The sequence below is a fragment of the Charadrius vociferus genome, unplaced genomic scaffold (genome assembly GCF_000708025.1).
Source record: "Charadrius vociferus isolate BGI_N301 unplaced genomic scaffold, ASM70802v2 scaffold379, whole genome shotgun sequence".
NCBI classification, from domain to species: Eukaryota; Metazoa; Chordata; class Aves; order Charadriiformes; family Charadriidae; genus Charadrius; species Charadrius vociferus.
Genome location: NW_009649938.1, coordinates 218,789 through 231,326, shown reverse-complemented (window position 1 = coordinate 231,326; position 12,538 = coordinate 218,789). Strand labels below are relative to the sequence as shown.

The following is a 12,538-nucleotide window of genomic DNA, read 5'->3' as shown; positions in this document are numbered from 1 at the left end:
GAAAGTCAAATTTGAACAGGAATCTGGTTAAGCATTAGTAAGGGAAGACTGAAATTAAGAGGCGGTGAAAAAAGGAACCAAGCAACATTTCATAGATTGCTGAAGGCAGTACCCAAATTATTGGTGATAAGGCGCATTCTTTCCAATGCAATAATGTTTCTTTACAGAAGCACTTCTGTAAAAAAGACATTATTTTCTTAATAGCTTTTTTCTGCTTTTCAGTTTATTCTGAAGGCTGTCATTGAATTTGCATGGATTTGGAAGTTAAAGGAGTTGCTGTGTCCCCTCGAAGGCAGACTCAGCTGTCATCGATGGGGAAGAAACGTCAGGTATGTTAATGGCAGGCTTGTGGTTGTTTTCCTTCCTTATTTTGACATTTGTACAAATATTTTAATCATACTTCAGAAGGCTTTTAGTTTGAGGTTACAATACATTCTGTAGAGAAGGAAACTTAAAGAAATTACTTTTGTCAGAAAGCTATAGTTTAGTACAACAGCTTCTCAAACGAAGGAAAGAATTTCCAATAAACCAGCTGTCTTAAACTAACTGATGCTCTGGGTACTTAGCTGGGATGTGGAGAACTCAGGGAACAAACTAGTGCTTGCAAATAAGTGCAACAGAGGCTTGAATCTGCTTTGTGTGCTGTCTCAGGTTCTTGGTGATATTAGTAACAGATTTGTCCGTGGTTTTGTTTTGCAAGACAGCAACAAAGTAAAGCAACTCCCAAAACATAATTTCAAGAGGCATGACTTCAGACTGATCTGTAAAATGAATCTCAGTGCTCTGCATTCATTATGAAGGGGAATTTTGTTTTCCAGGTATTCCTAATAGTCTATGTTTTGAGATAAGTTAGGTGTGCAACCCTCACAAGATCACTGTAGCAGAAACTTTCAGGCTAACTTTTGAAAGCTGGGTTAGTAAAAATAAAATCTTGGATTCTGAGGGCCATTGTTTTTATATAGTTAAGGTAAATATGAGGTTTTTTGATAACAGTTGATTTTTCTCACAGATACTGTGGGCTTTACGCCCATGAAGTAAAGTTAATTGGTAATCTTCCCTTAGCCCCCAAGCACCCATTTAACTTCCTTATTTGTTGGATGACCACATGAGGAATTCTTGGAGTTTGACTGCCAAGTTGCTGTTTTCTTTTTTTGTTTGATTTGGAATGAAAAAGGACCTTTTGTAAACAGTATCACATCAATGTTATAATGTTACCTTTCAGCCAGTCTTTTGAGAATGAAATACCTGTTTACAACAAGAGAATTTGAGGCATTTCGTATTGGTTGTGAAGGAAAATAAATGTTTAATCTTTCCACCCCTTTTTTCCTTCTCTTTCTCGTGCCCCTCAGTGTCTAAATTTAGACTTCCTAGTCCATCTGATTCTTGGTGGCTTGCAAGAATAAAACATAGATTAAAGTTAGGTTGTAACTATATACTTCACCCTGTAAATGTGGATGGTCTTCAGGATTTTTGTTTGCTTTCTTCCTGATTTGATGACTTCTGGAAACAGAATTATGTTAAGACTTTAACATTTAGAATGTGGTACGTTCTTTATCTTATCACAGTTGAAATGGTACAGAAAAATTATTTACTTGTGATTTAATGCATTTCATTTAGTCTTAAGAAAAAGACTAAGTTGTGTTAGATCTCCTAACGTTTTTTTACATAGATGACCACAAGATGGTGGTGTTTATTATGTGCCACCTTCCTGGAGAGAAACTTTTTTCTTTTTCTAAACCTGAGTGCCCTTTTTTGAAGGCACTAGAGGGTAGTGTTGCTGAACTGTAAACTTCGTTTTCAGGAGCAGCTACAAGGGTGTGTGGCAGGAAGGGAGGTACAGTTTTGTGACTGTTCTCAAATCATGAAAGGTGTTAGGGCACCGCTGAAATTGGATGTCTCCTCAGTTCAGATTGTGATTCTGAGATCTCCAAGCCGAAGTGTTCCCTGAACCACATTTTTTTTCAGACTCGGAGGCCAGTTGGGTGAATTGTTACTAGGTGCTTGCCCCAGTCAAACTGTCTTCCCTAGGGTTTTCCTGTTGGCTGTTTTCAGAAAGCCATAGTGGGGTAGATGGAGCTTTGGCTTGAGTCTTTTCTTCTTTCTATGTTCTTGCTCAGTTGAGTTTGGCGCTCTGTGTGGTACACAGTCATGCAAAATGAATAGTGTGAGTACACAAGCTGCCTGGTCATCATGTGCTGCTGTACTAAAGCTGAGATGATACAGTTACACCAAATATCATAGTTTCTTTGGGGTCTGAGCTAGGTCCATGTGAGCCAGCTAGCTGTCGGTATTGCGGTTTTGGTTTAAGGGTTGGCTGAGGGGTTGGTTCCCAAGAAACAAGGACCTAAACCCCTGTGAGCAGTGATTGTACAAAGTTTCAGGAACATGGATTATTTATAACACGTTATTAATAGCTGACATGGATACTGTCTGGATTCTTCATGGCTTGAAATCTTTCTGTCTGAATAGTCATTCTTTTAGTCTCATGTTCTGTAAGAATCAACTTTTCATTGAAAGTTTTTGTTTTTCCTTTTGTTAGTAGCATTTTGGTGAAATATGTCAGACAGATATTTGAGGCATTGATTTTAAATATTCCAGGGGAAGTTGAAAGAGAGAACTGTGTATTTTAATCCTGATCCCGGTAGGTATGTACTAATGTGTCTTTCTTCTAGGGCTGGAGACCAGATACACGGGCTACTCGCGGTCCTCGCCCACCAGAGTAAGTCTGCTTATATTTCTCATCAGTTTGTGTAATTGTGCATTATTAACACAATCCATTTGCATTTGCATTGGTATGCAACTCGGTTTTCCATGAAATTTATCATCATAGGTTTGGTTTGTATGATTTATATTTAGAATAGAATTTTTGATGCATTATTTACATTGGAATTAAGTTGATTTACATTTGGTTGAGCTTAATGGTAGAGTTGTACTCAGGGCTTTCATATTTATACCTAGTCTTTCTTGAATATTTTTAATATAATAGTCTGCAAAAAGAGAAAAACTTGTTTGTTTTAACTATTAGCTGCCTTTGCAGGTATTACAGTAAAAATTACAAAGAAAATATTATGAAGGGTTTTTACAAGCAAAGGGAAATTTTGTACAGTGCCTATAGAATTTAAAACCTTATAGGGACTTTGGCAGATAAGCAGCATCTGCTATTCCAAGGATCGTGTTTGATAGTTTAGGGGTTTTTGTTTACTGAAATGCCTTACAGCCGGTGTATCTCTCTACATTATTTTACAAGTATGTGTGACCAGGGCATTGGATTGTTCATACTGAAGTCAAATAAATACAATTTCTATGTCATCCTCTAATAAAAAAAGACTGGAAATTAAGGAGCTTTCTTATTCCAAGAAATAATCTTGTTATAATTCCAGAATATATCTGGAGTAAAGGCAGAAGACACAGAGATGCTTTGATGAATTGGGAGATGTTTTTATTTCTTTAGCACAGTGGAAGCCAACTATACTTCAGTATGTCATTCTGCTTAATCTCTTCCAAAAAGTTTGGAAGGTTTGCATGCCAAGGAGCAGTTGCTTCCCTGTTGCCTCTCTGGTGACTATCATAGAGGGATATTGCCCCAGATCTGCTGTGGAGGACAGGAATAAGGAATCCCTGATTTATGATCTTGTTGCAGCAGCTCCTGTTGGGGAGTGAAGAGAAGCCAGGATGGCTATGCTGGGAGTGAAGAAGGGCCTTACTGGGCCCTTTTCGGCTGCCAGGGTACTCTGCAACTGGGGAAGAGGAAAAGCTCACTGGCCAGTTCCCGAGCTGAAGCAAGAGGAGCTAATAGGAATTTGCCAAGTGGGCCATCTCCAGTTACAGTGAAAGTGTTCATAGCAGGGAATTTTTTTGTGAAGGAGCTGATAATAATAGCTAATAGGCAGTTTGTTTTTACTGTAATTGAAAAATAAGAGAACATATTGCTATTAAAATCATTTTAACTTCCTGCAGGGTGCCATGCCTAGATCTAGGGAGGCTGGGAGATTCTGATGAAGAGGTAATTATAAATTAATTCTATCCTGAATAGTTTTTAGAATTTATGTGTTGCATGAGTTTATAAAAATATCGCTTTGAATATAAAACAAGTACCATTGCTTGTCCCTTTCTTTTTTTTTTCCTGTAATTTTAGGATGGAGACTCTTACATACCATACAGTGGAAGTTATCCTCATACATGCCGTCTAGATTCATTTTCAGATTGGAGAACATCATTACAAACGCCATATGCACAGCATCATCAGGGTCAACAGGTCAGTCTGATGCTACAAATATCTTTAAAATATTCCCCTTTAGCAGTAATTTATGAAAGCATACTTAGCTTTATTATAGAAGTTCTCTTTATTTCTTTTGGTTCAAGTCGTATCTGAAAGTGCTATTGGTCCCAAATATTTTTGGCAAAGTATTTTTTACTAAGAAACTTCTAGAATATTTAAAAAATCCTATTTTCTTAAATACCTGTCTTCCTCTTTGTTAGATGGTACAGTCATCCATTTCATTGTACTTATTTTTGAAGAGATACATTCATAGCTAGCTTTATTAAAAATTGTCAAAGCAACTGAAAAATGTAATACTTTTGAGGTAGCATGTAATTTTGGTTTATCTTTCTAAACAAAGTGGAGCTTAAAGTAAAGATCAATAGTAGTAAGTGATCGAAGAAAATACAAGTTTACAAACAGTATATATTATTTGTATGGAAGAGTAGTTACTTTTGGTGAAAAGGAGACTTTTGGTGGTGTGTGCAGCCATTTCGTAGGGTTTTTCTTAAGTCTCTTGTCTTTAAAACGGAACTGTGATGTTAACTTTGGAATTATGCTCACTTTGTCAGAGCACTTCTGTTGTAAAATTTCCTGATCACATATCAGCATTTTTTTTTCCCCTGGATGACTAAGAAACTTAATCACCACAAATTTTAGGTGCTTTATAAGGAAAATCAGTAGTCCAGATGGTAGCATTCTGGTTTATAGTACAGTACAGCACTGTTCAGGATCCATATCCACTGTAACAAGTTTAAGAATTAATTTAATTACTCAGTTATTACAGTTGTTCCCTGAATGCAGGAAAAGATTTCCTTTGAACTCTTATATCTGAATTAAATTTGAAGAAATGAATGTGACAATTGTTTATTTGATCATTGGTACATATTTAATGTCTCTTTACCTCTATTTTCTTCTGACAAGATTTTCTAGACACTGTTTAAACTAAAGGAAAAGTAGCTATGAAAATATACACTGACAAAATAACATTAGCAACTCAGTAGTAGAGTACTAGGGTGTATGGTTTGAAAATGTAAGATGTTTTAACTTCTTTTGTGTGATCAGAACTAGCTTACTGGAGACACTATTTTTAATCTGCTGTCATTCCATTAGTATTTTGAGTGTTTCAAATGTGATAATTAAAGGGAAAATGCTGAAGTACTGCAAATAGTATTCTTCTATTTGTAGTCCCTATATATTTGAGAGTTTAGATATCTAGAGCTTTCAACTAATCCCATAATGCTACGTACATGATTATTTTCTGTCATAATCGTGCAGCATACATAAACGTGATAAAAATCATACTACTAGTAGTGTGTTTCTGTTTGGTTAGGGTGCAAGAAATATCCTAACTTCTCAATGATATCTCTCTTTGGAAGAATTTGAAAATATATTGTCTAAAAGTCCATTATTTCAAAAATATTTAAGTTACGTAAACCAAAGAAATACTCTAATGAGTGTGTTTCAAAGAGAACTATATTTAGAGGGAAAAACAATTATTAATTAATTTGTATATAACCTGTGTCCCGTGAAAAGAATAATATAGGGACTTTTGTGGCAGGACTCCAAATTGGCTGGAGCTCAAGGTGAATCTGCCAAGATCATAATTTTTTATGTTTTCCTATGTAACCAAATAGTTTCTCAACTTGGAAAAAAAATGCATTTAAATAAAAACTAAAATTGTTAAGTTGGGGTTTTTTTTGGTTTTTTTTTGTTTTTTTTAAAATAACGGGCCAAGAATGTAGTACTTCTCAGCATATCTACGTGCCCAACGAGTGTGCAGTGCAAACATACTTGAGTTGCTATACTCTTTTTAGGTCTGGATGCCTGTGATTTCAATGCTTGCTTTACCATTTTTTTTAAAATATAAAGTTCGTACATATAATTCTCTCTAACTGCAGGAAGGCTAATGGAAGGTTGGTATTGCTTTGTCTATTTCTTAGGGTCTTTCTCCCTTTCTTCTCCACTTTCCTTTATCTCTTGCTGCTTGCTTTCTGCCTTCATTATGTCTTAAATACTTAAGTGCTGAATGTGCGAGAATATGTCTTCTGTTCACTTACCTTCTTTTGCTCTTCCTCTCTCTCTTTTTTTGCCTGATATTTTTTCCCCTCCTTTTTTTGTGGAGAAGATTTTCAAGCAGTTCTAAAATATTTTAATGTATTCCTCTGAGCGGCCTTTATTTCTGCATTGCTTGCTTCTGGGGCCCTGACTGAGCATATATTCCAGCTTCTTCAATAACAGACTGCGTAAGTAAATCTTCCCAAAATAGGTCACTTTTGGAAGAATAATTTAAATATAGTCTTATCATTCAGGAATTAACCAGTGAGGTATGTGGATCCTCTTTTGAAAGAGAAAGCTGCCCTTTCAAGAACATAAATCTTTTGGGGTTTTGAGAAATGTTTTTTAGAACAGGACTGTTACACTGGTGTTGCAAGATGAGATGTGTCAAGTCGAGATGCTAGGTAAGGCCGTCTTAGTTTTGTTAGTGTTGAGGGAACATCACTTAAACATTGAAGGTGTTGGTTATTCAGGGAGAGAAAGAAGAATGGAGTCTTGGCCTTCTCTCATTGTTGCTGTTTCTATTGATGCAGCCTCCGTTGTGTAGAGCCCTGAAATGGATGTAAAGTTAGGAAGATACTTAGCTGGCTTCACTGCCTTTTCAGCTGATGTTGTTCTAGGGAAGGAAGTCCCAGTACTAATACTTATCTGCCATCCAAGAATATTAGAACTTCTGATTGAAAAAATCCTTCAGCCCGTTTTCAGCCATCCAAAATCAAATGTCAGAATTCCCATTTTTGTGATTTGTAACATTATCTTATAGGGCAGAACCACTGAATTTTGGCTTCTCTCTAAAAGTGATGTAAACCATTTGGCTGTGTACTTTTTAGATTCAAAAAAAAGGCAGAATATGAAGAACTCACCGAAAATTAAGCCTGAATATGCAGTCATATTTGCATTTTTTCTTAATGTGAAGCATAGTGTCAAGAAGTTTCCGAGGTTACACTGGATGGGAATTATAGTAATGCTGTTCTTGTTCAATAGATCAACCAGAGGCTTTTATATTGATTATTCTTTGCTTTAGCATTCTGTTTTGGAGCAGAAGACAATACCAGAAAATCTTCCATCCCCAACAGACAGATATAAACTGAAGTATTGTCAGTATGAAGCAGATATAAAGGAAGAATATAAGCAGTATTCTCAGAGAATCGCAGAAAAGAAGAAAGACCACCTCCAGTGTCCAGAAGCTTCAATAAAGGTAGCTGGCAAAGAAACAATTGCATTTTCAAATAGCAAATGTGTGCTGGTATTTCATTACAGTGTTTGAAGAGGTTTGCATGTGTGTGTAACTAATTTCTTCCATGTTTTTATCAAAAAGAAATAAAAACGTGTAATTTCAGCATCTAACGTTGAGTAGGAAATAAAGTATAGGAAGCTTGTTTCAGTTGCACCAGAGTGAGAAACTGAGGTGCTCTGGGAATCTAAGAATGCTTGTATTCTCTGATAAGAAATGTAACATTTGCCTTCATAGTGCTCCTTTAACCTGAGCATGAAGATTAGCGTGATTGATAGGGAAGTTTTCAGCCTAAGAAGATGAGAGACAGCAGGAAGTTCTTGGTAAAATGGTATTTCCAAATATAGAAATGCATTTAAGCTTTTTTATTTTTTAAATACAGAAGTATAGTAATTATTATTCTATTCAATTATGACTGTATATAGGACTTAAAAAAGGAGAAGTGAAAGATGCAATCTGTACTTTTGAGAACTATTAATACTGAAAATGGAAGGGAATATGGGGTTAAAATAATGAAAGATGTTATCTGTACTTTTTGTTTTGACATTGTATAAGATCCAATACAGTTGGACTGCGAAGTTGGACTGCAAGCTGTATTAATTCCACCAGGTTTTCTTTTATGTTTTTAAATTAAAACTCAGATGTAAACAAGGGAAGATCAGTGGAGAGAAACTAGAAAACACAGGGGTGAAAAAAAACCAACTTTCCTCTTGTTCTGGAAGAGATAGTGGAAAAGGGTGGTTGCACAGAGCAAGATACATCATTTAGGGATAAGGAAATGGGAAACAAAGTAAGTAACAGCTGCGGGGACTGGTCGAATGCTAGACTGTGCTGAGGGTAGATGACCATTTAAGAATCTTAATGAAAACTTAAGTATGCAGATGTTGAGGGAACATATTGTGCTCATTGCTTTTCAGGGGAAAGGTTTGTGATGAATAATAATGAGTTTACTGATTTTACTTCCTTAATGTTCAGTAGAATGAAAAGGAAAGGTCTTGCATAAGACAGAGATTATGTTTCACATATTGTTGTTATTGGTTTACTTGTATTGTTGATAGTTTTAAAGGGGCTTTCAGCTTATAGTCATGCTTCTAGTGTTCAGCTAAAACTTGGAGAATCTGCAAGTACCTGTAAGTAAACATTCTATGAGTAAAAGAGTTGAGTGAAAAAAGCAGTTCTATTATTTTGTTTAGTTTTATGTTTGGTGGCAGTTAAAATTGTCAGTTCTGGGGGTTTGTTGTAGTATTATATATATATATATATATTTATTTTTTTTAATGATTCCACTGTTAATGTATCAGTTTGACACCATCACATCATCAGTTTTCCAAGGAGTGACTCCTTTATATGCTGTACTGCAAGCCCATCAAAAGGGTATTTACAGGAGCAGCCAAGTTAATCTGAACTGAAGAAATAGGTGGCAAGTGTATACTGGGAAAGAAAAAGCAGGACTGGCTTATTCTGGTGATTTTGGCTTCCAGAAAAATACTTGCTAAGCACTAGAAGCCATGTGTATCAATTCTTATGACAGATATTAATATAATGTCTAGCAGAACAATTTCCTGTGTTAGATATTATCACTACTTGATTAAATTAATAAATCAAAACTTCTTTAGATTTCAAGGTACTTACTTTATCTGATTAATGGAACTTGTAATAACTTTTCTTCTGTGAAAAGAAGCTGCTCCTAGAGGAGCATAGCTAACAAAACCTACTCTTTTGATTTCTTTCCCATGTTCCCTCATTCCTGACTTCTGTAAACAGTCTCCTTTGTCAGTTTTCTTCATATCCTCCTTGTAGGAGATATTGCCGTAATAACCTCAGACTTATTTACAAGTCTGTTAGGTTCAGCACTATGCTTTGGCATTGCTCTGTCTAAACTGTATTTAATTTCTTTGCTGGTCAAAGAGCAGCATCTCTGCAATGGTGAACTTTGAGCTATATGCATAATGGCACATCTGCCTCTTTCTCTTGGCTGTTCTGGAGAACAAGAGAGAAAGGATGAGCTCTTGTCTTCTTCACAAAGTTACTAACAGTCTGCCCTCTCTTGAGTTGCTGATTGCAAATTGTTGAGGAAAATGTGTTGTGTGTGTTTTTTTTTGTTTGGTTGGTTTTCTTACAATTAAATTTATGAAAATAGTGTATTTTTGGATAGGGTACACAACTTGAAGATGGACATAGTGATGATCTTACAGCTCTTGATGAGAAAGCTCTCCTGCAACAATGCTACACAAGCAAGCCCTGTAATATGTGGCACAGTATAAGGAAATCAGAAGCTGTAAGTATTTTGGCTGATATGGTGTTAACTGTCTAGACTCGTAGAATGACTTCCCAGATGTTCAGCAGAAGTTAGGCCTTTGATGATTTGCTCCTAGTATGTAATTGCATCCACTGAAGTCATAGGAGTTTAAACATTTGTTTCAAGCAGAGCTGAACTGAGCAATCCAGTAAGCATTTTTTTAATACTATCGTCAATGCTTGTATTTTATGCAGTAATGTATATAAATGAGAATGGAAATTATGAATAATAAATACAAATATATACATACAACTAAGATTAACTGAGTGACTTGTGTTAACATTTCCTCTGGCCTGTAGCTTGTACCTGAGCCTATATTCCATGGTCCGTGGATTCCATGATTCCATGAGGTCTTACTCTGACTTGTTTCTGGAGTAAATGGGCTCTTTTCCCTCATTAACTCCTGAAGTGGAGTATGTGATAACAACTGGCTTTGTAAGCTCTGTGGGCTCTGCTGTGGGTATTAGATCCGATCAGCCACAGCTTTGGCTGAGTCTTCAAGCTCTGAGGATGGAGATCCTACAGCATCTCTAGGCAACATCTTCCTGTGATACGCTACTGTCCTTGTGAAAAGGTTCTTCCTATTATCCATATCAAGCCTCCCAAGGCTCAATTTGTAACCTTGGTCCCCTGTTATACTGTTGGCCACTGTCAAAAAAAGTTTGGTTCTCTCTTCTTTGTAACCTCTCTTTGGTTGTAGGATGTCTTCAGAATGCCTCGTAGCTGCTGCTTCTGCAAACTAAACAAACCCACGCTCCCTTAGCCTCTCCTTTCCGTTGCTTTGACCCTAATCTTCTGTCAGATCCCTTCCAGATTCCTCTCATCCCTATTGGTCTTGGGAAGGAGGGAGCCCCGAAAACCAGCAACAATTATAGCATCTAGCATGCATAGAGGGGAATTAAAACTCTTCCTATATGGATGTGCCCAATATGTTTCTTTAACTTCTTACATAGACATGATTTTTACTCGTTTTAGGACTGAATAATAGGATTCATGCCCATCTAAGGCTAAGACTTGAATTTAGGATTATTTACAATGATGAAGAACCTTGAGATTTGCTATTGCATGATTCATCATTTGCATGTGCAGAGTGATGGCTTTCAAAACTGAAGAGTACATTTAGTGACCTAGTATTCAATTGAAATTCAAGGTGTAAGGTTTCTTTCTTCAGCGTGCTAGCTGGTTTGGCTCTATAAGACGGGGTCCAAGGAATATGTTGTGCTTTACACTGCTATGTATTATCACTGTGTCCTCTTTTACATAATGCTTTTTAATACATCTGTTGTGACAGTTAATGGGCAAAAATTCAGTAACTCGGAATAAAGCACCTACAGTTCTAATAGCTGCAAAAATGAAATAGGGGGCTTTTTAGTTTGCTCTTATATCTCCTATAATTCTGAAATCTTTTAAGGCTTAAAATCTGTTCGGAATAACCACCAGCTGGTCTGATGTTACGTTATTTATTTGGGTTTTTTGGTTGCTGGGGCTTTGAGGGGTTTGGTTTGGGTTTTTTTTGGCTAATGCCAATCAGTATTTTCTTGAAGGTTGTGATTTATACCCATAACATCTCTGTGGAATTAGGGATTATCCCTTACAGTTACTTGGTGTCTGGGAACCAATTTTTGGTTCTTCTTCAGCCATGGGAAGGCTTGATCTATCTAGAATTTTGTTTGTACACAAAAATTGTGTGGAAAAAATAACCAGTCTGAAAAATATCTTAATTCTTTGGTTTCAGGATATCTACAGAGTTGTCAAAAAGGTTGCATAAACCCCCTCAGTAATAATAATCTCTGTTTTCTCCCCCTCAGTAATAATAATCTCTGTTTTCTCATATATAAATATTATTTTTTTGAGGGGGAAAAATTTAAGTGCAGTGAAAAAGTTCCGAAAACTGGAAGATAAAACAAAGAAGAGATACCGGGGCCTGGTTGTTGCCAGTGGCCTCCATGCTGTCCTGGGGGCATCCTCTTGTGCTTTGTTTTCTCTTTCTATGAAACAAATGAAGATCAACGCCTGAGCACTTTACAGTGAATGGCACAAGGATATGGTTCAGTGTTACTCTAATAAAAATAATAATAATATCATGTTAAATCCCCTTCCCCCTTAGGATGATCTTTCCTGAAAGGTTTTTCAGATTGGCCTGTCTCAGCATAAAATTATTGTGGCATGCAGCAAATAAAAATTGTGCCTTGAGACTAAGTCTTAAAAGACTTTTTTTTACTAAATATTGCTGGAGGTAAAGTTTCATTCTCTGAGTTGGAATCTGTGTCAACCATGAAACCTGGAAGAGTGTGAGTTTCCTCAGGCAGTATTGTACTTACAGAATTTATTGGAAAGAATACAGAGATAAGGATGCTGTCTGTCAACAGAAATACTAGAATTCTCATATTTATTGACAGCTAATAGGCATAGACAATTTGAGTGTGTAGTAGAGAATATTATTTGTCTATTTGTTATGCAAATAGAACTCTATTCAAAAAGATGGAAAAAAAAAGATTAATTGTGACATTGGTAAGATTGTGACCTCTGAACGCTGTCTTAAAGGGTGATTTATTATTTGAAGTGTCTGGTGTTATATATTTCATTTTCTCTCAGTCAGTTTTTCATTGCAGGAGGATGTTGCTGCAGAGAGGAGAAAACAGGCTGTAGTAGAACAAGTGATGGTGGATCAATTATCTAGGTAAGTGAA

At 36.3% G+C, this 12,538-nt stretch overlaps 1 protein-coding gene across 1 annotated transcript in view; it reads left to right on the top strand.

Moving 5' to 3' along the window:
* Window positions 1-3,672: 3,672 nt before the first annotated feature.
* The window catches only part of CAPS2 (calcyphosine 2), a 43,450-nt gene continuing 34,584 nt past the window's right edge, over window positions 3,673-12,538 (top strand). Inside the window, exons 1-5 of the mRNA XM_009891416.1 lie at window positions 3,673-3,827; window positions 3,958-4,003; window positions 7,356-7,514; window positions 9,706-9,828; window positions 12,462-12,529. Coding sequence (XP_009889718.1) covers window positions 3,673-3,827; window positions 3,958-4,003; window positions 7,356-7,514; window positions 9,706-9,828; window positions 12,462-12,529 — 551 coding nt within the window. The remainder of the gene's footprint in view (window positions 3,828-3,957; window positions 4,004-7,355; window positions 7,515-9,705; window positions 9,829-12,461; window positions 12,530-12,538) is intronic.